Genomic DNA, 25,586 nt, shown 5'->3' with positions numbered 1-25,586 from the left:
TCAGAAATCCACCTGCCTCTGCCTCCCGAGTGCTGGGATTAAAGGCATGTGCCATCACACCCAGCCTTATAATCTCTTCTTGTTTTTGGTTTTCTTGAATCTTGAGTTTCTGGAATGATTTACTGTCCTTCTGCCCCCAGTGTGTATGTGTGTGTGTGTGTGTGTTGCTGTGTAACTGTGTAGCTCTGGCTAGCTGGATCGTACTCAGAAGATGGGTGCCAATGGTGTTTACTGTCTGGTGTCACTAGCCTTACTGTTTGCTGTGCTGGTCCTTATCCTTGGAACTGTGGCAACAGGAGCCCAGAAAGCTAATGGCACTATGTGAAGATAGCCTCCCTGTGCTTGGAGGCTTCTTGTGTGTCTATGAACACTGGTCCAGTGGTTTTATTATTTTGGAATATTCTCTAAATTAAGTTGAGTATAAATTCAATAAACAGAAAGGCAGACCTCATTTATATGCTTTGTTATTTTTGTCCTAGCATAAGAGGCAGTTTGTCTCCATTCATCTTTTAGGGAAGGAGTTCCTGCTTGTATGTTAGTGTCACGCAGAAGATAGTGCAGTGCATCCTATGTTAAGTCAGTCTGTAGCTCAGCAAGAGCGAAGAAGTAGTACCTGAAACATGAGCTCTTCCTGGACTCTGGAGAAAATACTAGGGACTGAAAGGTAAACAGACTAAAACACTTTCCTTCTTAACCTTTAAAAACAACACAGACAAAGCATAGCCTGACTGTAGAAGAAAATGGGCAGCTAACATGAGGTGTTTTGGCTAGACATTCTGCTCTTAGTGGTTGGTTTTCATAGTTTTCCTATTTTTCCATCTTTCCTCTCCAGACTCTAAAATGGTATAGAAATGTGTAATATAGGAATGAAAATCTCTCCCTGTCCAACTCAGGAAGAGAATTCTTTTAACATGCTGTGTTTAGTCTCCCAGAAGTAATTGCATCTGCTGCTGTTTAACACTGAGCTGTGCTCGTGATGTGTGCTTATAGGAGCCAGGCATTATGTGTTGCTTGTTTATTTTGAAATATGGTCTTGCTGGGTAGTTCTGGCTGACCTGGAACTCAGCATAATCCTCCTGTCCCGGTGCTCCTGCCCCACCCCAACCTCTCCCAGTTCCAGGTGCTGGGATTACAGGCATCTGCCACCACTACTGGCCTAGGTCCCTGTTTCCAGTAGTTACGAAAAACCCTAAGAACCTAGACTTAGTATGACATTTCTTCTTTACTCACCTTTAATTTACTCATTGAATTGCTTGGTGGAATGCTTTTAAATGCAAGGTAGCGCAAAGGCTTTCTGTATTGTGAAAACCAAAGCAGGAAGTATGTAGCTCTAAGGAATTTGCTGCAGTCTGTTAGGCTTCAGGAGTAGCCTTTTGCCCATGCTTTCTAGGTCAGGATGGGCTTCCTGTCATAATGGTGGGAAGAAAGGGGCTTGTTCTTCCATGAAGTCTTAGTGGGTCTGTGATAGAATTGGGGCGTGGAATGTGGAATATGGTAGGTATTTCTGAGAACCCTGGAGAAAACCAGGAGGAAGGGCACAAAGGGGGTGGGGGAGGGCGGGAAGCTCCAGGTTAGTATTTGTACCTTCTGTGCCTACCTTGCAATTACCTGGTTTCGTTTTAAGTAACAACATAATGGCAATAACTCGAGTGCTGTTCTGTTGAGCCTTGGCTCAGTTCCAAACCAGGTGGGCTCCATTACTTCCTCCTCAGCACTTCTTACCTTGCACTGAAAGTCAGGGCAGTGCTGGGGTGAAGGGACCTGTAGTCCTGCTTTCTAATCTGTCCCCATCAGCCCCTCACTGTTGTCACACTACAGCCATACACTGGATGTTCCAAGGTAGCTCTGTAACCTAGAGAACATCATTCTTTAGACAGGACCACAGGTCCAGGGCTATGCCCAGTATAGTGTGCTCTATCCTTAACAGTGTGGGTGTGTGGCTTTAGGGCAGACATAGCTTTCCAAGACTACTCTTAGGTCAGAAACGGAAGTGTGCCGCCCTGGCTTTGTGCCACTCGCTGGCTTCTTCAGGCCCCTGGGTGAGACCTTGTTCATGGTGGCTTCTCTTGTTGGTCTCCTAGAGCTCACCTTTCCTCCTGGCTGTGTTTAACATGGGCCTCTATATAGGAGTCCCTTCACTTCCTTACTTGCTCGGTAACAGGCACAACTGATTCCTATATCCAATTCTACAGTAGTAGTGCTCTTCCTGTCATATAGTTTATATATATATATATATATATATATATATATATATATATATATATATATACACACACACACACACACACACACACACACTCCCATAACTAACATACAATCAATTCAGGACTTTATACAATTTAATGGTTTTAACATTCAGTGCTATGTAACTATCACAGAACATTTTTGTTAACTCCAAAAGAAATTATGTTCTTATTAATACAGCCCAATTCCTTGATAATAAACTCTATCTCTTCATTATGAATAGAATCATACAACATACCGTCTTTGTGTGTGTTTGGCTTCTTTCATATGACTTAATGCTTTCAGGGTCTGCTGACACTGTGGCTTGCCTCAGCACCACATTCTGTCCTGTGGCTGAATGATACTCCATGGTACTATTATGCCACATTTTGTCAATCTGTGGATTTTTAGGTTGTTTATGCTTTCTGGTGATTATAAATTCTATGAACACACTGGTCTGCTTTTATATACACACACTTCATTTTTCCTTACTGTCTAGGCTGTGTGCTACCTTTCTGTTGTTGTTTTTGTTTTTGTTTTTTGAGACAGGGTTTCTCTGTAGCCTTGGCTGTCCTGGAACTCACTCTATAGACCAGGCTGGCCTTGAACTCAGAAATCCGCCTGCCTCTTCCTCCCAAGTGCTGGGATTAAAGGCGTGCGCCACTACTACGCATCTGTGTGCTACTTCTATGCTCAGGTTTTTGAGAGCCCCTCACACCTCTTCATGCTGTGCAGTAGCTGTACAGTTTTGTTCCCTTGGCAGCATGTAGAGGGTTGGATTTCTGGATGTCCCAGACAGCACTTGTTACTGTCTGCTCTTGTACTTGCTTGCTCTCGTGATCTATGAGCTCTGGGTTTTGCATTCAAGTTGCATTTCTGTAATGACTAATGATATTGTGCATATTTTCCTATGCCTATTGGCCATTTCCCTGCCACCTTTGGGTGAAAGTCTACTTGAATCCTTTGCCTATTTTTAGATTGAATTCTTCATTAAACTAAAACAGATTTCAATGTATTTCAGATGCAAGTCTTCTGTTAGATACAAGATTTACAAATGTTTTGGGTTTTTGATATTTGGAACAGAGTGAGCTAGGCCGAAGCTTCCACCCCCTTGTTCCTGGGATTATAGGTGTGGTCCTCCACGCAGAGCCTTTGTTTGCCCTTTCTACCTTTTCAGTAGCGTCCTGCTGAGTTCCACATTACTACCTTGGTTACATTTGTCCCTGTTCTCACCTACAACACTTGGACCTTGGTAAGCCTTAGTTTAGGTTGAACTGTTCTTGATCTTGTATTCTGCTGTAGCCTTCTACCTCTAGAGCCAAGAGCCAGTTTTAAATCAAATGAGTCTTAGGTTGTAATACTGTCGTATGGTGGGCTTAACCTAATGCCTAGAATATAATACAGTGATATTTAAATGAATTCAGAGCTGTGCATTATAGCCAAGACTGAGACCACAGGGTTATACTAAGTAAGATACAGTGCACACAGTGAATAAATAAATACTTTTGTAACCAAAATGCCATTGGTATTTTGTCTTACCTGGAAGAGGTTGTTTATGTTTTAACTGTTGTTACAGAGTATTGTTTTACTTTAACTTCCTTGACAGACCAAAATCAGTGGTTGTAGCAAATCAGGATCTCTGTAAAGGTCCCTTTAAAGATACCCATGATCTAGTTGCTAAGCTACCCCTTGTATTCCTGTGGTTATGAGTGCTATCCTTTGTTAGCTACCACAGTAAGGATGTCTTCACATCCATCCCTAAGAAGAGTGAAAGCAGCCCTGAGGGTTGTCAGCTGTGTGGTCGTGGTAAGGGGAACCTCAAATGTCTTGAGCACAGTGTTGTACAGGTACCTGCTCTGAGCACAGGCTGAGGGATACAGCCAGCCAGTGCCACACCACTATCCCAGCCCTAATTCTCCTAGAGAATCTTTTTAAATTCAGATGTTTTATTAGTAGTAACTAATTCTGTTGTGATAGAACATCTTGGGACAAAAGCAACTTTAGGACAGAAAAAGATTCTTTCTTTGGCTTATAGCTCCAGAGGGGATAGAGTCACCATGGCATAGAAAGTGTGACAGCAAGCTGAGGTTGGCAGTCACACTTTAGCTGTGCACAGGCACAGAGAAGGACCCGAAGAGGCTCTATAACCTTCCCAAAGGGCACCATCTGGAGACCAAGTTTAAACCTATGAGCCTGTGGGGATGGATGGGAGAGTGGGGCACTTCCTAGTTAAACTACAGCAGAGGTCAAAGGGCAAGAGCTTAGTGCGTGGCTTGGGGAAAAGAGGGTATCTGCTGGTTCATTGGCTATAATCTGTCATTTGGAGCTGCTCTGGCAGGTCATTGGTCCTAGTGTGATGGTTCTGTGTTATAGCTGCCTGTCACAGATGCATGGGAGATCACAGTACAGAGTTTTCAGTAGGAAATGGTTCATTTTGGGAAAGCTAATGCTAGAAATGAAAACTCACAGATTGGAGCCTCTTCCCCCAACACACACACACACACACACACACACACACACACACACACGTTATCACATGTTAGAGAGACTAGAAGTCTAAAATGGGTTTCACTGGAATAAAATCAAGATATAACAGGCATGTGTTCATCTGAATTTTCCTGGAGAATTCTCCCTGGACTTTTTCTAGCATCTAACAGCTGCTCCCATTCCTGGCTTGTAGCTTCCTTCTCTGTTGTCAAAGCCAGCAATGACAGGTCCTGTCTTTCTCATGCCATCTCACAGACTCTGCTGTCCTGCACAGAGTACCCTGTGATTACACTCTGCCCACCCACACAATCCCAGACAGTCTTTTTATTTTAAGGCGAGCCAATTGGCACCCTTTCTCCTGTCCTGCCACACGACAGTGTATGTGCAGGTTCTTGAGAGTGGAATGTGGGCAGCAGCGAGAGGCCATTGTTCTGCCGACTCCAGAGCCCTTTTGGGGTGGTTTTGCTTTTTTTCCAGTCTACTAGCCCACCTTCAGTAGTAGCTGTTCTAATGAGAGATCTCGCTTTCATTATTAGATAATTAGACTACATTCTCTATTCCTCTGTTTTCAAAGATAAACTTGGTGGGTGTAGGTACTTGGTAACTGAGTTTATCCTTAAAGTTTTAGGGAGTGTTGAATGCAGGTTCAAAGATCACACCACTGCTGGTCTAATCTGTTGATGCAGAAAGAAAGGAGGGAAGCAAATGGCTTCTAGCAGGCCTGCTCAGCTTGTGTTTAGGTCCCAATCTTAGTTCTCTAAGTGATGAAATCTCAGCAATGCTTTTAATGCACGGGGTTTGAGCAGCTGGATTGTATTTTATCATCTGGAAGGAAAAGCTGTCTGTAGAGCCTGCCTTGCTTATAGGATCATACAGGCGGGAGGTAAGTAGGTCCTAGCAGGATCCCAGTAGGCAGGCACACTTTTGGAGTGTCTGGGTCCTGCGTGTAGACTTACCCATCTCTGAGGCTCCTGCTTACTGCTGACACGTGCATTTATCCTCTCAGGTCCGAGCCCACCAGCTGGTCTTGCCACCATGTGATGTAGTGATCAAAGCCGTAGCTGATTATGTTCGCAACATTCATGACACGTCTGACCTGGATGCCATAGCTAAAGATGTTTTCCAGCATTCACAGGTAACACAAACTAAAAGGACAGGATTTGGGTCAGAGAATCAGGCTGTCCAATGTGTCTTCCACCAGATCGGTGGTCTCAGCCACTTCACCTTGCTTGCCAGGCCCAAACAGGAGAGGGTTAATGTAGGTAATGCCAGAGTCTATGGTGCTCTTAAGATGTATGTGCTAGAGGGTTGTTTTTGTTTGTTGGTCGGGTTTTTTGTTTGTTTTTGTTTTTGTGCCAGGGTCTTTCTGTGTAGCCCTGGCTCCTTGGACTCAAAGCAATCCACCTGCCTCTGCCTCCTGATTTCTGGGGCTAAAGTTATGCATCATCATGCCAGGCTCATGCCTGAATTTTAAAAGATAAACTGCATGTTGGTCAGATGATGTGGTTGATTGCTGATTAGACTTTCTGTTTCTGGAAATGAAGTGTGTGGACAGTCAGTTCCTAGAGCGGTCCTGCACTGCCTTGAGCCTAAGCCATGGCCATCATGTTATATACATGTAGTCTGTGCCATCCATTTCACCTGCTGTGGGGTTTTGGTATTGAGTGGCAGATGTCAGAGCCTTTGGAAAGTCAGAGACCAAACCGAACTGGTCAGAGAAACCATAGAGCCAGTGCACAGCTACCAGCCTGGGTCTGCTGCTTCCATCATCCAGGGTTATCCAGGGACCGCTGCACACCCAGGCTGAACTGGAAGCAGTGAAGCTTAGATGGGTGGTTCCACAGAATCAAGGTTGGCAGAAGAGACAATCTTCTTCTAGACAGTTTTCAGTGAAACGGGGCTCCTTTAGTGGGGGTAGCAAAGGCTATGTAAACCTTGGGGAGTGGGGAGTGGCTGGGTTTAGGTGCTGGGAGAAGAGTCCCAGGTGCTTACTGTAACACCCGTCCTGATAGGGGGAGAGGCAGGCAAAGCTGTAATTTGGCCACCAGGCTACAAGATTACCTCAAGGGTGGCTGAGGTGTGTGTGGGTCCCTATAGGCTATGTGCACCAGGGCATGCAGGCCCAGAGCAAGGGGAAAAGGTTCCACTTCTGCTTGTCTCAGGACAAGGTGCTCATGGTTAGGGGATTAGGACACGTCTCGACTGGACTCTTGCTCTGGACTGGCTTGCTTAGTCATCCAGCTTTCTGGCCCCACACCAGCCCTGCTGCCAACTGAGAATCCTATCTTCTGAACACATTGCTTTAAATTTGCATTTTTTTTTTTTTTTGGTAATAATTTTTTGTGTTTGACCTGAAGGTTCTCATGTCATTCTTCTTCTTCTTCTTCTTCTTTTTTTTTTTTTTTTTTGTGAGACAGGGTTTCTCTGTGTAGCCCTGGCTATCTTGGAACTCACTTTGTAGACCAGGCTGGCCTCGAACTCAGAAATCCTCCTGCCTCTGCCTTCCGAGTGCGGGGATTAAAGGCGTGCGCCACCACACCTGGCTGTCATTCTTCATTTTTATCTAACCTAAAAGGTTACAAATTATTCATGTGCTGAATTATGATAAAAGTGTTCATATATATGACTAGTGGCATAACTAAGGCTTTCCTACATCTATTTCAGTCAAGAACAGATGACAAAGTCATTCGGTTTAAGAGAGCAGTTGGATATTATTCAGCAACTAGCAAGCCCATGCCATTTCACCCACCACATTACTTAGGTAAGTAAGCAAAGCCGCCGTGTGATTGCAAAACCGTTTAAGTCCAGAGCTTAGGGGATTCCCCAGCAAATTCCATGTTTGTTTTATTTATTTTTCTGAGATGAGGTCTCACTAGGCTGGGCTTAAACTCAGAGAAATCTGCCTGCCTTAGCCTCTGAGTGCCGGGATTAAAGATACATGCCAGCACGTGTAGCTTTGTTCTTGGACAGGATGATTTTCTGTGTGGCCCACTTTGTTGGTAGTTCCTCAGCGAATGTATAGATTTCTAAGAGAAAAGCAAAGGCCATGTAGACAGGCTGGCAGACCACAGCAGAGAGAGTCCTCTGAGGACACAAGACAGTGAGAGTGCAGGGTTGGCAGTAACCTCTCTTGCTGCTGCTGCTGCTGCTTCCTCTTTTCTTCCTTCTTCTCTTCCTCCTCTCCATAGTCATTCTTTTCCTTGCAGGAGGGCAGGTTTACTGTAGAGATAAGAAGAGTCTAAGAGGCCTAACTCGGCCTGGTGGTGGTGTTTGTTCATGTCATTGTTAACAAAAGTAGGAATGTTCATGAGATATATGTGGGAATTAGACTGAAAAACAATTCTCTTTGTTTGGTGTGTGTGTGTGTGTACACGTATATGTGTACGTACATGTATACATGTGCCGCGCGCGGTTTGGGAGACAGTCCCTTCCTTCCGTGAGAGCTCTGGGGCTCAGTTCAGGGTTGTTGGGTTTGTATGGCAGGCACCTTTACCCTGACAAGCATGGTTTTGTCAGTGTGCTGGGCACTGGGAACCCGCATCACAGATCGAGGGCTTGGTGGGGCAGGTGGGAGGTGGGCGAGTCAGTGTAGCCTGTCAGACACTGGAGCTGGAGCGGAGGGAGGTTGGGGGAGGCTCAGGGTGCCTGGCCATCTGTTCTCTCAGCCTCTTTATTGATCCTCTGTTCATTCAGTTGCACATTGTACGATTCATTTTTCTCAGATGTTTCAAAATATGAGCCATACCACACTGAAACCCCTGCAATGTCTTCCCACCACACCTGGCCTGACCTCATCGCTGTACCCTGATCCGCCTGGCCCTGCTCACCTTCTGATACTTGCTTCTCAAGCCTGTAGCATAGTAGTACCTTTCTTGCCTTGAGTGAGTTAAGCTGGCTTCTGCCAGTGGCTTTTGCACCAACTATTACGTTTGGTGTTCCTTTCCCCGACTGCCTTGAATTTGGGTCAGCTAGTGAATGAGACCTGCACTTGAGTGTCTCTGAGGGCACTGAGTGTTTTCTGTCAATTGTTAGTCCTCTCACACTCTGCAGTACTTGGTGGCCTCGTCTTTACACCCCCTTTCACCTGCAGAAAGTAGGGTCAGGGGAGCAAAGGCCTTCCGCATCCTCAGCAGGTAACGGCTTGACTGAATGAATTCAACCCATGAGTCTGATTGGAGGAGTAAAGTCATGTGCCGTGCTTTGGTATTCTTGGGGAAAGAGCACATTCTGTAGCGTGGGACGGGTAGGTATACATTGTTTTACCAGCTAAGCTGTGTCTGCTTATGTTTTGCGCACAGAAGTGTTTCAGAATTGTGTGTTTATGTGCTAGCATGAAATGAGCACTAGACCCTGTGTCGGCCCATCTAATATAAACACTTGCTGCAGGGCCTGCTCTCTTGTGATGGCGTCACCACGTGAATATTAAAGAGAGGTTTATGTGAAGTATTTGTTAATGGCAGATACTCTAGCACAGGCAGAATGGCCTAAAGGATACCAAAGACTGACTCGGGGTTAGAGTGCTGACAGTTCGAGGAAGCAGGGAGATGTTTGGTTTTCACTACAGTAACAGTATCTCAAGCTGAATAACATTTATAAAGACAGAAGACTGGGCTGGCAAGGTGGATCACAGGGAAAAGGTGTGATATGTTGCCAATCCTGATGACCTGCCTTCCATCCCCAGATCTCAACACAGTGGAAGCAAAGAACCACCTCCCCCAACTTGCCCTCAGACTTCCACCATGGCACACATGTAACAAAATAAGCCAAAAATTGTTTTGTTTTGCTTTTTTTGTTTGTTTGTTTTTATTTTTCAAGACAAGGTTTCTTTGTGTAGTTTTGACTGTCCTGGAACTTGATCAATAGACCAGGCTGCCGTTGAATCCAGATATCCACTTGCCCCTGCCTCCTGGGTGTTGAGATTAAAAGCATGTACCACCACCAACCAGCTAAATAAAAATGTTTATTTAGCTGACACTTCTGGAAACTCAAGGCTGTGGCACTGGGCTGAGCTCAGCTCTAGTGAGGACGTCATAGCACATGGGACCACAGTGGCAGTTCTGTGCTGTGACAGAGAGCACACTCTGAGACTGGAAGTGAGAGACAGATGGGTCCACAAGCCCATCTATGGGCCTTTAGTGATTCCCACTGTGCTCCAGGGCTTGAAGATTTCACCCATCCATCACGATCTTCAGTAGCACCAAGCTAAGGACCAAGTGTCCACCACATGAAACCACAGTACCTGGGTTAGGAAGCAGCAGCTACAGTCTAAGTAGTTACTGGAGGTTATGTGAACAACACAGCACTCAGTGCATTCAGGAACAGGAAGTGAGGTGAAAGGCAGTATCTGCTTTTTATATCTGAGTTTCTAAAGAGTTTGAAAAGGAAATTGTGTGAAAAATGTACTGATTTTTTTTTTTTCCCTCTATCATTCCTCCAAATAATGCAGTATAGCAAGTCTTTGTATAGCATTTGCCTTGCAGTTATTTAGACTTTGCTGTTCTTAGTCTTTCTATGTAGGTGGACAGGAGGGGCATACAGGCTCTGTGGATGGATTCTCTGCACGGATTCTCTGTGTGTAGGCTCTATGCCTTATACAGAAAGGACTTGGACAGTGACATCCCCTGGGGTTTCTGGGATAACAGAGTTACTAGGCTATCCTTACAATACTTTGGGAATACTGACTGTACACATGACATTGTACATTGATCAAGGCTAGTGGCATGTCTTGACGTTTTATGTAAACAAGGTAAATTCTAAATTAAGGTAGAATGTCTGTGAAGTACATTCATGTTTTCGGTCCTTAAATGATATTTACGTTTTTGTGGATAGACGGATAGACTTGGCTGAGAATTCAGTTCCATTTTGTGTAATAATCTATTCAAAGGGCAGCACCTTGAACTTATGAGGGATCTCTCTCTGGGCCTGATCTGATTAAAAACAAACAAAATAAACACAAAAACCCTTCCCCTTTCAAGACTAATATCCTGGGGCCAAGCTTCCAATGTCAGACTTTGCAGAGATATCAGAAGCTGAACCAGAAAACTAATGAAACAAAAAACTTCCCTTTGACAACCATTCCTCACCTCATTTTTGGTTTTTTTGTTTTGTTTTGTTTTGTTTTGTTTTTTCGAGACAGGCTTTCTCTGTGTAGCCCTGGCTGTCCTTGAACTCACTCTGTAGACCAGACTGGCCTCAAACTCAGAAATCCACCTGCCTCTGCTGGGATTAAAGACGTGCGCCACCACGCCCGCCTCTCATTCTTGTTTTTGTTCTGCTTTGAGGTGCTAGAGAATCAGCCCCAGAGCCCAAGTGTTCTAGGCAAGCATTCAGCAGTGAACTCTAGTGGTTTGGGTTTTGTTGAGGGATGAGAAAAGAATGTGTTCAGGTAATGTCTTTGTCTGGCCTAGAGATTTTTAAAGTAAGCATATAGGTTATTGAGATGGCTCAGCTGATAAAGGTCAAGGCCCTGCTGATGCAGCTGCCTTCCCGAGTTTGATTCCCCAGAACTTCTATGGTGGGAGAGAACTGACTGACTGTAGGAAGTTATCTGCCAGCTTCCACACATGCGCAGTGCTGGCATACAGTGATTTGTGTCCCTGCACACTGCCAGTTATAGCTTGTTGTGAATTACCACTCTGAACACAAGTATGAGAAAGACGTGAGTTCTCACAATTTGTGGCTTCAAGTGGTAATGCAAGCCCTAATGCCCCACTAGTTATATGAACATTGGCGAGTGCTTAGGGACATTCCAAAGCTGCATGAGTGAAGCCAGGGTCCTTATTATCTCAGCTACCTTTCTGCTACTGTGGCGAGACACCATGGCTAAGTGTCTTTTAAGTTCCAGAGGATGAGACCATTGCGGCAGGGAGTAAGGCAGCACGCAGGCTGGGCACTGGAGCAGTGGTACACATCTGATCCAGAAGTGGGAGGCAGAGTGCTACTATGGAATGGCATTGACTTGTGAAGCTTGCTTCAATGACACACCTTCTCCAGTAAGGCCATACCTAATCCTTCCACCAACTGGGGATTAAGTATTCACATGTTTGAGCCTGGGGGTGGGGTGAGGGGAGGGGGAGGGAGAGGGTTATGATTTTCATTCAAACACCATATTTAAGTGAATGAAGTATACACTCTTGGTCAGAGGGTTAAAATTGTCAAAGCTGCTCTTGCGATGACTCAGCAGGCAAAGGTACTTGCTGCCACTCCTGACACCGGAGTGAGGGAAAGATGACTTACACATACTGTCCTCTGACCTCCAAAGACATGCTGTGTCATGTGTACATCTGGTGTGCACACACATGCACCCACACAAAATTAATAAATAAAGATGTAATAATAATAATAATAAAAAGAACTTTGTTGCTGGTGAGCGTAACTTTAATTTTTTTCAAAGTCCACTTTTTTTTTTTTCGAGACAGGGTTTTTCTGTGTAGCCCTGGCTGTCCTGGAACTCACTCTGTAGACCAGGCTGGCCTCGAACTCAGAAATCCGCCTGCCTCTGCCTCCCAAGTGCTGGGATTAAAGGCATGCGCCACTACGCCTGGCTTCAAAGACAACTTTTAATGATGATTCTTAAATGCTTAACCTCCCTTCTAGCCACCTAGACTTTCTGTTGTTTCACATCTTCAACAGCATTTGACAGTTTTAATTTCCACCCACCAGAGGTACTGGAAAAGAAAGGCTATTATGATACGGGGGAAGTGGACCTGTTTAGAAATGGTTTTTTGGAGCAAATCTCATCTGCATTGTCAGGAAATCAGCAGTTCAGTTCATAGGTCAGAGCGGCAGCTCAGTCCACTCACAAACATGTCATAGATATATCAGCAGTCCATTTCAGTAGTGTCAGGATAGCAGCAGTGGTGGCACAACCTAACAGGAAGAGTCAGGCCTTAGCTGGATCCGTTCAGCACGAGTCAGCAGGAGGGATTTGGAGCAGCAGGGAAGCCATGAGCAGTTCTTTGCTGTGCCTCTCTCAACTAAGTAAAGATCAGTGAAGACACAAGACCAACAAGTGTTGCTCAGCTAGCTCTATAAACAAGCCTCTCACAGGCCGTTGAATCCTAGTTATACTCTCTCCAAACATTACATGTCCTCCATCAGTCTTGCCTCCCCATGTGAGTCTGACTTGGCAAAACTCCACATGAGTCTGTATTAGCTGACATCAACTCTGCCGGAGTCCACAAAAGTGGCAAGAAGTCGCACATCACCAGGTTTTTAGTGCATTTCTTTCCATGGAGTCCTGACAAGTGCAGCTCAACTACACAAGGTAAGGTAGACTAATAATACATGCATGTCATTAGCAAAGAACCCTTCATCATATGTCCTTTCACATGCTTGCTTTAGCAAAACATCCTCTTTCCTGTGTCTGCTTCAGCAAAATGTTCCTTCATGTACCTGCTTTATAGTAAAACATCCTTTCACGTGTGTCTGCTTCAGGAAAACACTCCTTCATGTGTTTGCCCCAGCAAAACACCATCCAGCACAACACAACACAACACAACCGACCTTTAAAGAACCCTTGCGTTTCCACTTCAGATGGGAATGTTAATGGGACAGATACTTTGTCAGACAATTTGTTCACAAAACAAAACAAACTCTTGACCGTACGATCCAGCAGTCATATTTGTGAATATCATCCACACAGCAGCCTGCACTTGGATGTTTATACCAGCTTAATTTATTATATCTGTCCAAACTTGAAAGTAACCAAGGTGTTAAGAGGTGTTCGTCAGATAAATATAGCACTGATAGAGTGGAGCATTACTCAACCACACAAAGTCACAATGGGACCTTAGATGCATGTTGCTAAATGAAAGAAACCAAAATAAAATCCCCGTACCATGTGAATCCATGAATCCAGTTGTGGATGTACTCCCATATATCCACAGGAAAAGGCAGAACCATATAAACACAGAAAGGATGAGTGGTCCTGGGGTTATGATGAGCGAACAGTGACTAGGTAAAACCTGAAGCATGTTCAGGGCCCAGGAGATGTGCCCATTGAAAAGTGTCCAGTAATTATAAAACAATCATTGAAAATTAATGCCAACAGCAGGAGTTATATTGTTTTATTCTTTGAATCAAAAATTTCAAAGCTGCATTTTTACCATCCCTGGAAAAGTAAGATATAGGTTATCTTCCTTAGTGCCTCGAGACAAAGCTTCTCATTGTCTGGAAGTTTGCCATTTCCATTAGACTGGTTGGCTGACCTGCTCCTGGATCCTGAGGTTATAGGCATGTGGGTACTGGGGATTCGAATCCATGGCTTCAGGTTTGCAGAGCAAGCACTCTTACCCACTGATCCGTCTCCTAGTCCCAGACCATTTTAAAAGCTTACTCTGTAACTATTTTGTGTTTTGTTTAATGTAATATCTCTTAAGTTCCAGAAAAGCCTCTGTTAGGGCGGTGTGATGGTTTGTATATTCTTGGACCATTTGGAGGTGTAGTCTTGTTGGAATAGGTGTGACCTGGTTGGAATGGGTGTGTCACTGTGCGTGTGGGCTTAAGACTCTCACCCCAGTTGCCTGGAAGTCAGTCTTCCACTAGCAGCCTTTGGATGAAGACATAGAACTCTCAGCTCTGCCTGCCCCATGACAGCCTGGGTGATACCATGCTCCCACCTTGATGATAATGGACTGAACCTCTGAACCTGTAAGCCAGCCCCAATTAAATGTTGTTTTTTATAAGACTTGCCCTGGTCATGGTGTCTGTTCACAGCAGTAAAACCCTAACTAAGACAGGCGGGATGTGAGGGCCAGGCTGTGATGTTTACAGTTAGTTGGAAGTGCTTTTAGTTTAGTACCATTTCTTTTTTCTTTTTTTCTTTTTTTTCATTTATTTATTTTATTTTATTGAGTATATGGTGGAAGAGTGAAAATGGGTCAAAAGGGAGGGAGGGAGGTCTTTCCCAGGCTGTGATGATCCATGCCTCGGGAAGGAAGGCAGCCAAACGGGTTAGTGTGTAGTCAGTTGTGGTGCTTTATCCAAAAGACTTTGGTTCTGGCCTCCCATTTTATTCTCCAGTCTGGGAACCCTTATAGATTGTCCGACTATATCTTTGGTGAATATATTCCATGGCCACTGTGTGCTCCCTGAGATTCATGTTTACTCCTTCAGGTTAGTCCTCCCTTGCGTAGACTTTGAAGGTACAGATAGAACCAGAGGCTGCTGAACACCTCTTCCTAGTACCATTTCTTTAAACAGGTATCTTAGTTTAATACAGAGCAAAGGCTAGGCAGCTCTCCAGGGCTTGTGAGTCACTGGAATGCATCACAGAATTGTGCTTTGGGGTCTTGGGGAGAAAAGTCAGAGAACACAGCTCCAAGTCAGTTGTATTTGCTGCTTTTCTGTGCATTCCTGTCATACTTAGCACTTTTTTTTATGCTATAAAAATACTCCATTAATTAAGCATTGTTCCTGCATTCTTTTTCTCCCTTGTTGTACATATTTTGCTAACAAAGGTTGCTCTAGTATGTGTTGGTAAAAAGAACATAGGAGAGCAGCAGTGTTGCCTCGACACTGGGCCCTGTTTCTCTTCTGAGACACTCTTGTAATGGAGAAAGCGGGCCATGGTTCTTTTCAGCTACTGCACTGGACATGAAAAACAAGAACCACTTTAGAGAGAGGTCCGTGAGCTCCCAAGACAGGTCCTGGTGGTCAGTCATTTCTTTAGGAAGATGTAGACGACTCCATTCAGTTAGTACAGGCTGGCATACAAGAGAACAATAACTTGTTCTGTGGAGATACAGGGATGTCCGAAGCCATTGACTATAATGTGCTTTTTAGAAAGCACTTTAAAAATATTGGCTCTGGCGGGGCTGGAGCAGTGTCAGCGTTTAAGGAATTGACAAAGGTTCCCAGCACCCATGTCCGGCAGCTCCAGGGGGTCTAGTGCTTTTTTCTGGCCTTCATAGGTCCCTGCAGTCATGTGACATACAAATGTACACACAAAATAATAAGAAATACAACTTGAAGAGAATCTTTGTTTTTTTGTGTTATCCTGTTTTGTTTTTCAAAGGAATGTTTGTGCTTTTAAGGGAGGTGTTAGTTGTTATGTCCAAAAGTAGCATAGCATGAGCGGTCATCTGAAAGTGACTCGATCAGACCGTGCTTTTATTATTCAGAAGTTATTGGGGTTGGGGTAGGTGTATGGTGGCGCACAGCTTTAATCTGAGCACTGACTGGGGAGGCAGACGCAGGCAGGTGGATCTCTGTGAGTTTGAGGCCAGCCTGGTCTACATAGTGAGTTCCAGGACAGCCAGGGCTGCTACACAGAGAAACCCTGTCTTTAAAACAAACAAATAAAAAGTTAAATAGAAAAGGTCAGCTACCAGGAATTAACCAGACTTTCTACAGTGGTTCCAAAGATAATGTTTGAGCACTGCTGGATTTTATAGCATATTTTGTTCCTACTCCTAGCTATGACTCTGAATTACCATAGAGTATCTTTAGCAGGTGTAGTGGCTCTTGCCTCTCACACTTGGAGGGGAGCTGGTAGACTTGTCACTTGTGTGCAGGTGCATGCATGTTTCGTGTGTCTGTGTGTGTAAATGTGCCCCTTGAGCACACATGCTGAGTTCACTCTTCCCTACTTCTTTGTTCAGTACAAAGTGGGAAGCTGTGCCAGGATTTCCCGTTGGTGAGAGCCAGGATCAAAGGCCTTCATGGGTTCAGAGCTAAGAGCTGCAGGCTGCTGGAGATGAGAATTCTAGAGAGTTGGTAGCTTGTGAGGCTCCTGGATCCTCATGGAACTGGAGAAAGTGAGCAGTGATCACTTTCAGCCTTTGTGGGCTTCACAGTAGCTCTCAGGAAACCCAGTGTCTGCCAGATTGGGCCAGCGATGAGGCTAGTGTTCTCATTTACAGTCCTGATTTGACCTTAGTTTGTGTTGTTTAAGAATCACCCCCACAGTTTGGTCTTGGAACTTTGCTTTCAGAGAGGCAGCACTTCCCTGCCCAGTGCTGTTCAGAGCAGAGGCTAGAAAAGCCCACTGATCTTAAGAGAGCTGAATTTCAGGGCTCTGGATTGGTTTTGTTTCCACTGTTATAACAAGACTGAGGAAGCTATGACATCTGGAGCCACATGTTAAATCTGAGTTTCTAAAGGTTTCTGGGAAGAGGGGCATCTGAAGGGGGTACCTGGGCTCTGGGCTGGCCTGGGGATATTGCATTCTCTTCACGGTTGTCTTATTATTTTCTTCCTGTATTGATAAAACAGCCAGACCAAATCCATTTGGAATGCCTGGGATGGTGCCACCATATGTTCCCCCTCAGATGCTCAACATTCCACAGACTTCTCTGCAAGCAAAGCCCGCGGTAAGGTATCCTCTGAGTCAGGTAGTGCTCTGAGCCTTGGATGTGAATTTTTCAAAAAATTCTTGTGTTGATATAAAGGATAAATACCAGTTTGTCAAATTAGAAATGACTGAAGAGGACAAAGCTAATCCAGGCTTGCCTCAGGCCCCAGCAGCCCTGTACACTGACTTGTGTTCTGTACCTCAGGTCCCGCAGGTGCCCAGCCCAGGGGGCACCCCAGGCCAGGCTCCATACCCATACAGCCTCGCTGAGCCAGCCCTCGCCCTGGACACTAGCGGGAAGAACCTGACAGAGCAGAATAGCTACAGCAACATTCCTCATGAGGGGAAGCACACACCGCTGTATGAGCGCTCCTCGCCCATCAACCTGGCCCAGAGTGGCAGCCCCAATCATGTGGATTCTGCCTACTTCCCTGGCTCTTCTACATCATCATCATCAGACAATGATGAGGGCGGCGGAGGGGCGACCAAGTGAGTATGTATTCAAGATCACAGAGTGCTCTGGGTGCTGTGTCCTGAGGGCTTCCTTGATTGTGCATCCAAAGGTTGTCTACCACAGGTAGGTGTTACTTGTAACTAGGAGAGGTCTACCCAATACCAGGCCTTGCTGTTTTAGCCCCAAGGCTGGAGATCCCAGGAATCTGGGCGAGTTGGACAGTAACTCATTTATTTATGTCATGGCTCAAATATGCGGGCTGCTCTATAGCACCATTGGCCCATCATCTACACCAACTCACTCCCCTGATAGCCTTAACCTCTGGACTTGTAGAGAAGAGAGCCCCAAACTTCCCCTCATACAAACTCAGCAGCCAACACTGTTTGCCTAGCCTAAGTGTAAACTGCTGCCTGGATTCAGATGAGACTTCTACCTAGAAAGCATTAGAAGTCACAAATGAACAGCCAGTTAAAATCAGCTTGGCAGAAATTATAGTGTATCCTCCCTTGTCCCCTAAGGTATAACTATCTTTTCTGTGAGTCATTGTCCTATTGTGAATTTGAGCACTGTTTCATGGGGTAAATAACTAGGGCAGGCTACTACTTTGTGACTGCCCAGCAAGGCTGGTGGGTGCTACATTTACCTTTGCACTCAGATGTGAGAGATTTGAAAGGCAGTGTTCAGCGTTCCTGCAAGTTTTCCCTGGTGTATCTACTATGAAATAGAAGCAGATGTGTGCTCACCCAGGGCAGTGCTTACTGAGTCTGCACACCTTGTCTCGAGTGGGGAAGTATAACATTGATAAATATTCACTGGTTGTGTGTGTGTAAAGTCCAATGGAAGCAAAGAATTATTATCTAATATTTGTAATTTTAAAGGGGTTGTCTAGCAGGATGATAGATTTATGATCTTTTGAATCAAAATTTCTGGATTGCCTCACCAGAAATGAGCATTTTAAACAATCACCCTGTGATTGTCATCAAATGTGAAGGCAACTGGCAGGTAGTCTAAGAAGCGGTGTTCTGAGATCCTTTACTAGGTCTGAAAACCTGGGAATCTGTACAAGGAGTATTTGGTATAAACTGAGAAACACTGGCAGAAGGCAGAAGAAAGCTGTAGACTGAGCCCTGCAGAGACAGGCTCCATGGAGTCACTTGGGCAGGTGGGTGGTGACTACAGATCTGCAGAGTGGACATTGAGAAGAGTGTTGTTCTTAGGTTAGGACAAGAGCCTTCAGCTCATGGCTGCCTTAAAGACTGCCTGGCTGGTCCTTCTTTCTCTGAAGTTCCTGGGAACTCTCCCTAGATACTATCATTTACTATTTCCTGTGGATCTTGTTCCCGCAAAGGGATGTGACCTCTCATCCTGGCAGTTAGTGTTTGCTGCTGTTGTAGAGAAAGTGTCTTTCAGAAAAGTTGATACACAGCCTCAAGTCAAGGTTGGATTTGAGTTGTGTGACTCAAGGACTTCGTCCCTTGAATTGTTTGCCTCACTTACGACAGTAAATATGAGATTGTGTTAGGCATGCGAGGAAGGTGGCAGAAGAGGTAGGGAGCCTGCTCCTGAGCCCTGGACCCTCAGCTTTGCTATGGTGGATGCTGTAATACAGTTTGGGTTTATGAATATGATGGCTGGGGTCTCAGTCCTTGGGGAGGGCCCTAGGCAGTTGTGTGGATTGTGTGTCGAGTGTGTTATGTGTAGCATATGAGAACAGCTTGGTGCTTTGAATGGCTCTGTACCCTGGGCGGTATAGTGATAGTTCCAGCTGCTCAGGAGACTGACACAGCAGGCTCTCATGAGCCCAAGTGTCATAAGACCTTATATCAAAAGATAAAAACAATGTCAGCTTTAGTATAAATAAAACCCATAATTCTAGCACGTGGAAGTCTGAAGCAGGAGGATTGCTGTGGATTTGAGGCCAGCCTGGCTACATAGTGTTTCAAGCCAGTCAGTACTGCAGAGTGAGATCCTGTGTCCCAAAGCTCAATCAAGCAAAACAGAAACAAAATGAGTAGGAATAGTTGGTCAGGATCTTACCTTTGCTTTGGACTTGACCAACATGATGTTTTGAGGAAAGTCTTAAAGGAAAGGACAGTATCTGTCTATTCATTTACCCAACAAATACTCAAGCACTTGCTGTTTGCCAGTGGGCATCGTTGAGGAAGTGTGCTCTGATGGTGTGCTGTGCTAGAGGACAGTCTATGGTGGCAAACACAGTCCCAGTGGACTTCTAGAGAGCAGAGGACAGATTAATCAGGTGCTGGTCTCTAGGCCTGGCCTTGCAGAACTGATTGCTCCCTGGCCTGTAAATACTTGTTTTTGTTTTTGTCTGTTTGTTTTAGAAAGAAGTATACCTTCTTGGCACCATATGCCTTTGAAACAGAGTTTTAACCTCAGAAGTGTAATTCTGTCCCTTCCAACAGAGGAGTGGCAACCCTACCATTTCTATACTGTAGTAGCAGGGAAGAATCCTCCCGCTTTCTCATAAGGGCACACACACCTCTGTGTGATCCTTCTTGAAGCTCTCACCCCCAAGACTATGTGGCTATGCTTCTGGCCAAGCACAATACACTCTTAAATACTCACTAGTTAGGATGAAATGCTAAGGCAAAAACCAGTCAGTTTTAGAAACATTCCCATGAGTACATTTTATGTGGAAACATGCCAGGAACACTAGCCAGATTTGGTGTAGGATGATCTGCAGAGTAAGTGGTCTAGTTCCCCCAACCTTAAGTCGGGGGATGGATGTTAACTAAGTAATTCTCTCCCTCTCTCTGTCAAAATAGCAACAGAACATACTTCTTGCTCTACTTTTTTGTTAATATTGAAAAGAAAAATTCAGCTGGTAATATTTTTTTTTTTCTTTTCCTGGCCTTTATTGAACTTTTGTTTTGTTTTGGACTAAGAATTACAGTTGGGTCTGCACTGGAGATGTTTATTACTTTCATAAATTTGTTTGGGCTTGTAAGAGTTAAATCAGGGAGTGAATAACTTGGAATCTTTAACTTCTTACACAGTTTTTTTTTTTTTTCTAATTACCACCTGTAGTAGACAGTTACTTTGAATTCAAACATTAAAAAATACAAAGAGGCTGGGCAGTGGTGGCGCACGCCTTTAATCACAGCACTCAGGAGGCAGAGGCAGGCGGATTTCTGAGTTCGAGGACACTCAGGGCTATATAGAGAAACCCTGTCTTGAAAAACAAAACAAAACAAAAAACAGAATCCCATATAATTCCCAATCTAGATGGGGACCAGCCAAAGACTAGTGGATGTATAACACTTTATTTTTCTCAGAATATACTAAGACACATGTTTTATAATAATAAGGTCTTAGGAACAGCTTGCCCTTTTCTTTTTTCTTTTATTCTTAAAATACTTCAGTAAGTATATTTCTGCATATAAGTGTGACATATGAATACTTAATGTTTAATAAATAATTATACTTGATAAATATTACTAACTCTTTATTGGTATTTTTAAATGTGTCTGTAAAAGTTCTTATTCAGAGAAAAGGAACATTTCAGTTTTGTGACTTTGTAGAGGCTTGTTTTTGTGAACATAGATGTATATGTCTTAAGTGGCAAGAATCCATTGTAATAAAGTGTGCAGTTGTTGATTTTAAGTTACGGTATCCTAGTATTGTGGTATTATTTCTTGCATAAGCTTCCTCCACCAATTCTAGCAATGTGTGATTCCCAGAGGATCACATCTGACATGTGAAGAATGAGCTCTGGAAGGTAGGCTGCCCAGTGCCTACCTTGCTGAGCGCAGCCTGCCTTCCAGAGGCCCACTCGGTGCCCCGCTCCCATGTCCCGCTTGGCTGCTCCTTGCCCTGCAGGGTCTGGCTTGGCATTTCTAGCTATGGTTATATAGCTTCCTGCCCCCATGTGGATGAGCACATTTTCTGAGGGCTTTTGGGGGTTTCTTGTGAATTAATATAAGCAAAATTAACTATTGGAGCAATACAAAACTAAAACAGTGATTTGATTTTTTTTTTTTAATGTAAAATAGTTAAGGGATTTTGTTCAGCTCCTTGACCTAGTATTTCAGGAAATAGAGACTGTAGATATTTTTTGTTGTTGTTGTTGTTGCTTTTTTTTTTTTTTTTTTTTTTTCTTTCTTTTCCCCTCTTTTCTTTTAAGAGTGGCTAAGAAGGAGAATTCATGTTTTCCTGCCCTGGAGATCAAGGACATTACAGACAGAGTTGACAGGATAGTTTGCATGCAGTGGGTGAGCTTCCTCCAAACGGATGGCCTTGTGTGCCAGGGCTTAGTCCATTTACATTTGTATTCTTCAACACATTTCTAAGGTCTTAGCATTGAGGCAGGGCAGAATTTTATCTGTTGGAAAAAATAACGTTGATCTTTATTTCTGCAGCAAGAAATTCTAGCTGTCTGCTAGCTGTTTCATAATAATCACATACAATGTTCACAGATACTGGAGTATTAGAAAATGTACGCCTTGCCCTACTGTTACATGGTAAAGAACTTTGCCTGTCCTCTGAAGGAAGACCTTGTATAGGATGGGATAGTTCAGGTCTGGAACACATTGCTATCTTCAACTGGTGCTTGTGACCTAAACCTCTTTAGTGCAGAGTTGCCTACCAGTAGCTCTGACGGCCTTACAAAGCTTGGCCTCCCTGACTGGCTCTCCTCTCTGCTCCGCAGAGTTGGAGTTGAAGTGGTTGCTTGTTTGCTGTGTTTTTGCGTGGAGATAGAGCTACACCTACAGCTGCCTGTCCTTGGACAGTATGTAGCACAATCAGGAGTAGCCACTCCAGATCAGATCCTGGCACTGAGTCCTTTTGTATGGGAGTTGTGGATAGACTTGCTTCTCTGAGCCTGAATTTGATCATCAAAGACGTTTACCATGGGGGTGAGAGTCAAAGAGAGCTAATGCTAGTTTGTGAGACATCTGGTTCTAAGAATAAGCTTAAGGTGTTAGTAGTTGTGTCAAATGAATTATGGAATGCTGAACTACATTTGTTCAAAGAAGAGCATTTATCCTAACCACACACTTTGCTTTCTTATATTGTGAAGTAATAGCTGCCCTAGTGAGTGTATTAGACTGCTTGAACACTGGCTATGTCAAGATACTTTGCAGGAACAATAATGCTAGTCTGTCTCGTGAGCATCAGGGTGATGGCATTACTGTATTTTCAACTTGATGGTGCATGTAGAACAAAACACATACACCTTCAGGAACTTGGTAGGTTCTCTGGGGTGTTACATAGCATGGTACTTCACCTCAGCAGTAGAGTCATCAGAAAAGTGTCTCCTTCCCTTCAGTTTTCCTTCCTACTGTTGTCGTCCAATTTTCAGGTAACTTCAGGCATCCCAGGAACACTGCACACACATCTGTGTGTTCAGTGAACATTTCAGGCACTTCTGTTGTCTAAAAGCAGTTTCAGAACTATTGCTGGTTTTTATGTCACATAAGAAATAAGCAAGGTCTGCTCTTAGCTGTCCACTGAGTGATTCTAATTCCCTATGCCTCCCCATGTCACACGAGTCACACCGCTGCATTCTTGGCTGCTCATTTATTGTCTCATAGCTGGATGACCTGTACTCAACAGGATAGCAATGGACCTGTGACTGGACCCTTCCACATCTCTGCCCAGACAGCTGTCAGAGCCTTTCTCTGTTGACTTTTCCCCTAGAGAAGTGGCCCTTCATTCACCAGAGGTGATTGTGCTCAGTTTGCCTCTTGGTTATCACTGTGTTTTAAGTTGACATTGGGTTTTTATACTGAGTAGTGATAATGTATAGAACAATGCTTTCTCTGACCCCAGAAACCTAGACACAGTGGAAACCCTTCACCTTCTTATGTTGACTATGTAGTGCCTTTGGCTAGAACAACCTGCCATGTAATGAGTAGGGTCAAGGCCATGCACCCACAGGAACCTCCGCCATCTTTACGTGGAGTCACCCTGCCTGCTGGCTTTCTTACATGACCCATGTGTCCCCACTACCTATAAAACAGTGCTTTTCACCTTTGCTAGGGACCTTGTTTACTTGACTGATAATATTGTGTTCCTTAAATAAAGGTGAGTGAAGGAGGGCTTATAAAGTAATGCTTATCCAGACCACTCAACTCTCATCTGCTGCATTTCAGGTTTTGAAAATACTGCCTAAGTATAGTAAAGTGTTTCCAGAGGCTGCAGGCAGGTCATGAGTCTATCAGGTACTGCTTGAACTATGTCTGCTAACTGCTTATCTCTTTCCATAACCCCCCACCCCCCACTCTTTTTGGTTTTGGTTTACCAAGCTGTTTGCCAAATAGGAATCTGTCCCTGTTCTCTGAACTTGAGTTCATCTCTCTCTTGTGCCTACACCCTTAATTTCTTCCCTTTCTACTGATGGTTGACACCCTTCCCCATGAAGGTTGGGTGCCTATAAGAGCGCTGCTACCTTATACTTAGAAGTTATGCCTTTTCACTTTGAAGTAGGAGGAAATACTCCTGAAATAAAATTTTGAGGAAAATACAAGGCTATTAGAGCATGAAAAGTTACTGCTGTTGCTATTGAGTCAACAGGTTTAGTGTAGGCCCTTCTTTTCACTGTGAGGTAGTTTAGTCTGTAGTATTTATTGATCCTGTTCATTTGTGTTTAGCCACATCAGCGGGAACAAGATTGGCTGGGAGAAGACAGGAAGCCATGCAGAGCCACTGGCACGGGGAGACCCAGGAGACCAAGTAAAGGTATAGAACCCACCCCTTCTATTATTAAGTTTCTGACTGCTCATGTACACTGGTGATGAAGTTAAAGCAAAATTCTTTCTGAAACGTGTCACGAGTCATATGCTTTTCAGAGGGCTCAGGAAAGAAAATAATTGTTTAGAATTTCCTCAGTCTGCTTGGCCTGGGAAGGATGGCACCCATCGCACTCCTTCTCCAGGACCTGGTGCTTGAGGGCGTTGGTGAGGCTGGTTGAGAAAGCACCTGGAGTGTGTTTGTTAAAAGTAGAAGTAGCTGGGTGTGGTGGTGCTCGTCTTTACTCCCAGCACTAGGGAGGCAGAGGCAGGCAGATCTGTGAGTTCCAGGTTCGTCGGAGCTACACAGTGAGACACTGTCTCAAAAGAAGAGAGAAAAAAGTAGGAGTCAGGTAAACTCTACTTCTACTGTACCTGCTCTGTCTGTCCCCGAGTGGGGAACAAGACTGCTGCTTCAAGAGGGTTGGGCAACTTCATCTGGATACCAGAAATTCCAGAAATTCATTTAAACCTCCAAGTCTACTGAATGATGGTGAATCAATTAGAAATAAGCAATAGAAATACTTCATGAGAACTGTCTGTTGTTTATTTATGAAAGAATCTGGCAAAATGCTTTGCACTGTTTTTGTGTCTATGTTCTTAGGGAAGAGGAAAAGTATAGAAAATTGTGAATTTTTCATGGGTTCTTCTAAGACGAAACTTAGCACCTGTGTATTAAAGAGTAAAATTAACGCTCAATTACATACCCTTGTAATGAAGACATTTATTCCAAGACAGCCAAACATGTTTTAGGGTGACACCAAATCAAGCAATAAGCAGTTTTTGTTTCCAGCACTCTGATCAAGAAGAAGAGTTTATCGTGCAAATAATAATTACTCTTGGGCAGCTTTTCAGACAATTCAGAGTATGCCAGGGCATCTGGATTTGCCTCTTTTTTCCTTGGCACCTTGCCTGGTATTGGTGCAACCCTGAGGTAGTCCATTGTGGCCCAGCTTTCCTGCCCTGTGCCCATGCCTGCTGTCTGTATGAGCATTGTGGCCCAGCTTTCCTGCCCTGTGCCCATGCCTGCTGTCTGTATGAGCAGTTGCTAACAGTGGACATTTGCAGCTAGAAATAGATTATCCATTTCTCAGAGTTGGCGTTTATAGGTCTGAGTCATTGTTTTTTATGGGATTAGATTGTTTTAGAGAGAGGATTTGTGGTGTTCTGCACTGTTGCTGTTATTACTCTGTTTTACTTTTGCCTGTGTATAATTAAATGTAGGGCTTTATCATGACTGTAGAGAGAAAGTTTTAGATGGGAATTTTGTTCTTCAGTGCCAACAGTTACAAGACTGAAATCAGACCTGATATGAACTCAGTTTTTTGAATTACTAATTATAGAATAGTGGTTAAATACATAGTCTCTTTGAGTG

At 44.2% G+C, this 25,586-nt stretch overlaps 1 protein-coding gene across 1 annotated transcript in view; it reads left to right on the top strand.

Annotated features, from left to right (window-relative positions):
* The window catches only part of LOC110307650 (constitutive coactivator of PPAR-gamma-like protein 1), an 85,540-nt gene that overhangs the window by 27,077 nt on the left and 32,877 nt on the right, over positions 1-25,586 (top strand). The window contains exons 4-8 of the mRNA XM_021179888.1: positions 5,717-5,845; positions 7,375-7,471; positions 16,927-17,024; positions 17,211-17,494; positions 24,074-24,161. Of these exons, the coding sequence (XP_021035547.1) occupies positions 5,717-5,845; positions 7,375-7,471; positions 16,927-17,024; positions 17,211-17,494; positions 24,074-24,161 (696 nt within the window). The remainder of the gene's footprint in view (positions 1-5,716; positions 5,846-7,374; positions 7,472-16,926; positions 17,025-17,210; positions 17,495-24,073; positions 24,162-25,586) is intronic.

This window comes from Mus caroli, chromosome 13, assembly GCF_900094665.2.
Source record: "Mus caroli chromosome 13, CAROLI_EIJ_v1.1, whole genome shotgun sequence".
Classification (NCBI taxonomy): Eukaryota; Metazoa; Chordata; class Mammalia; order Rodentia; family Muridae; genus Mus; species Mus caroli.
The sequence above is the reverse complement of the archived record's forward strand: the minus strand, read 5'-3'. Positions and strand labels throughout refer to the sequence as shown.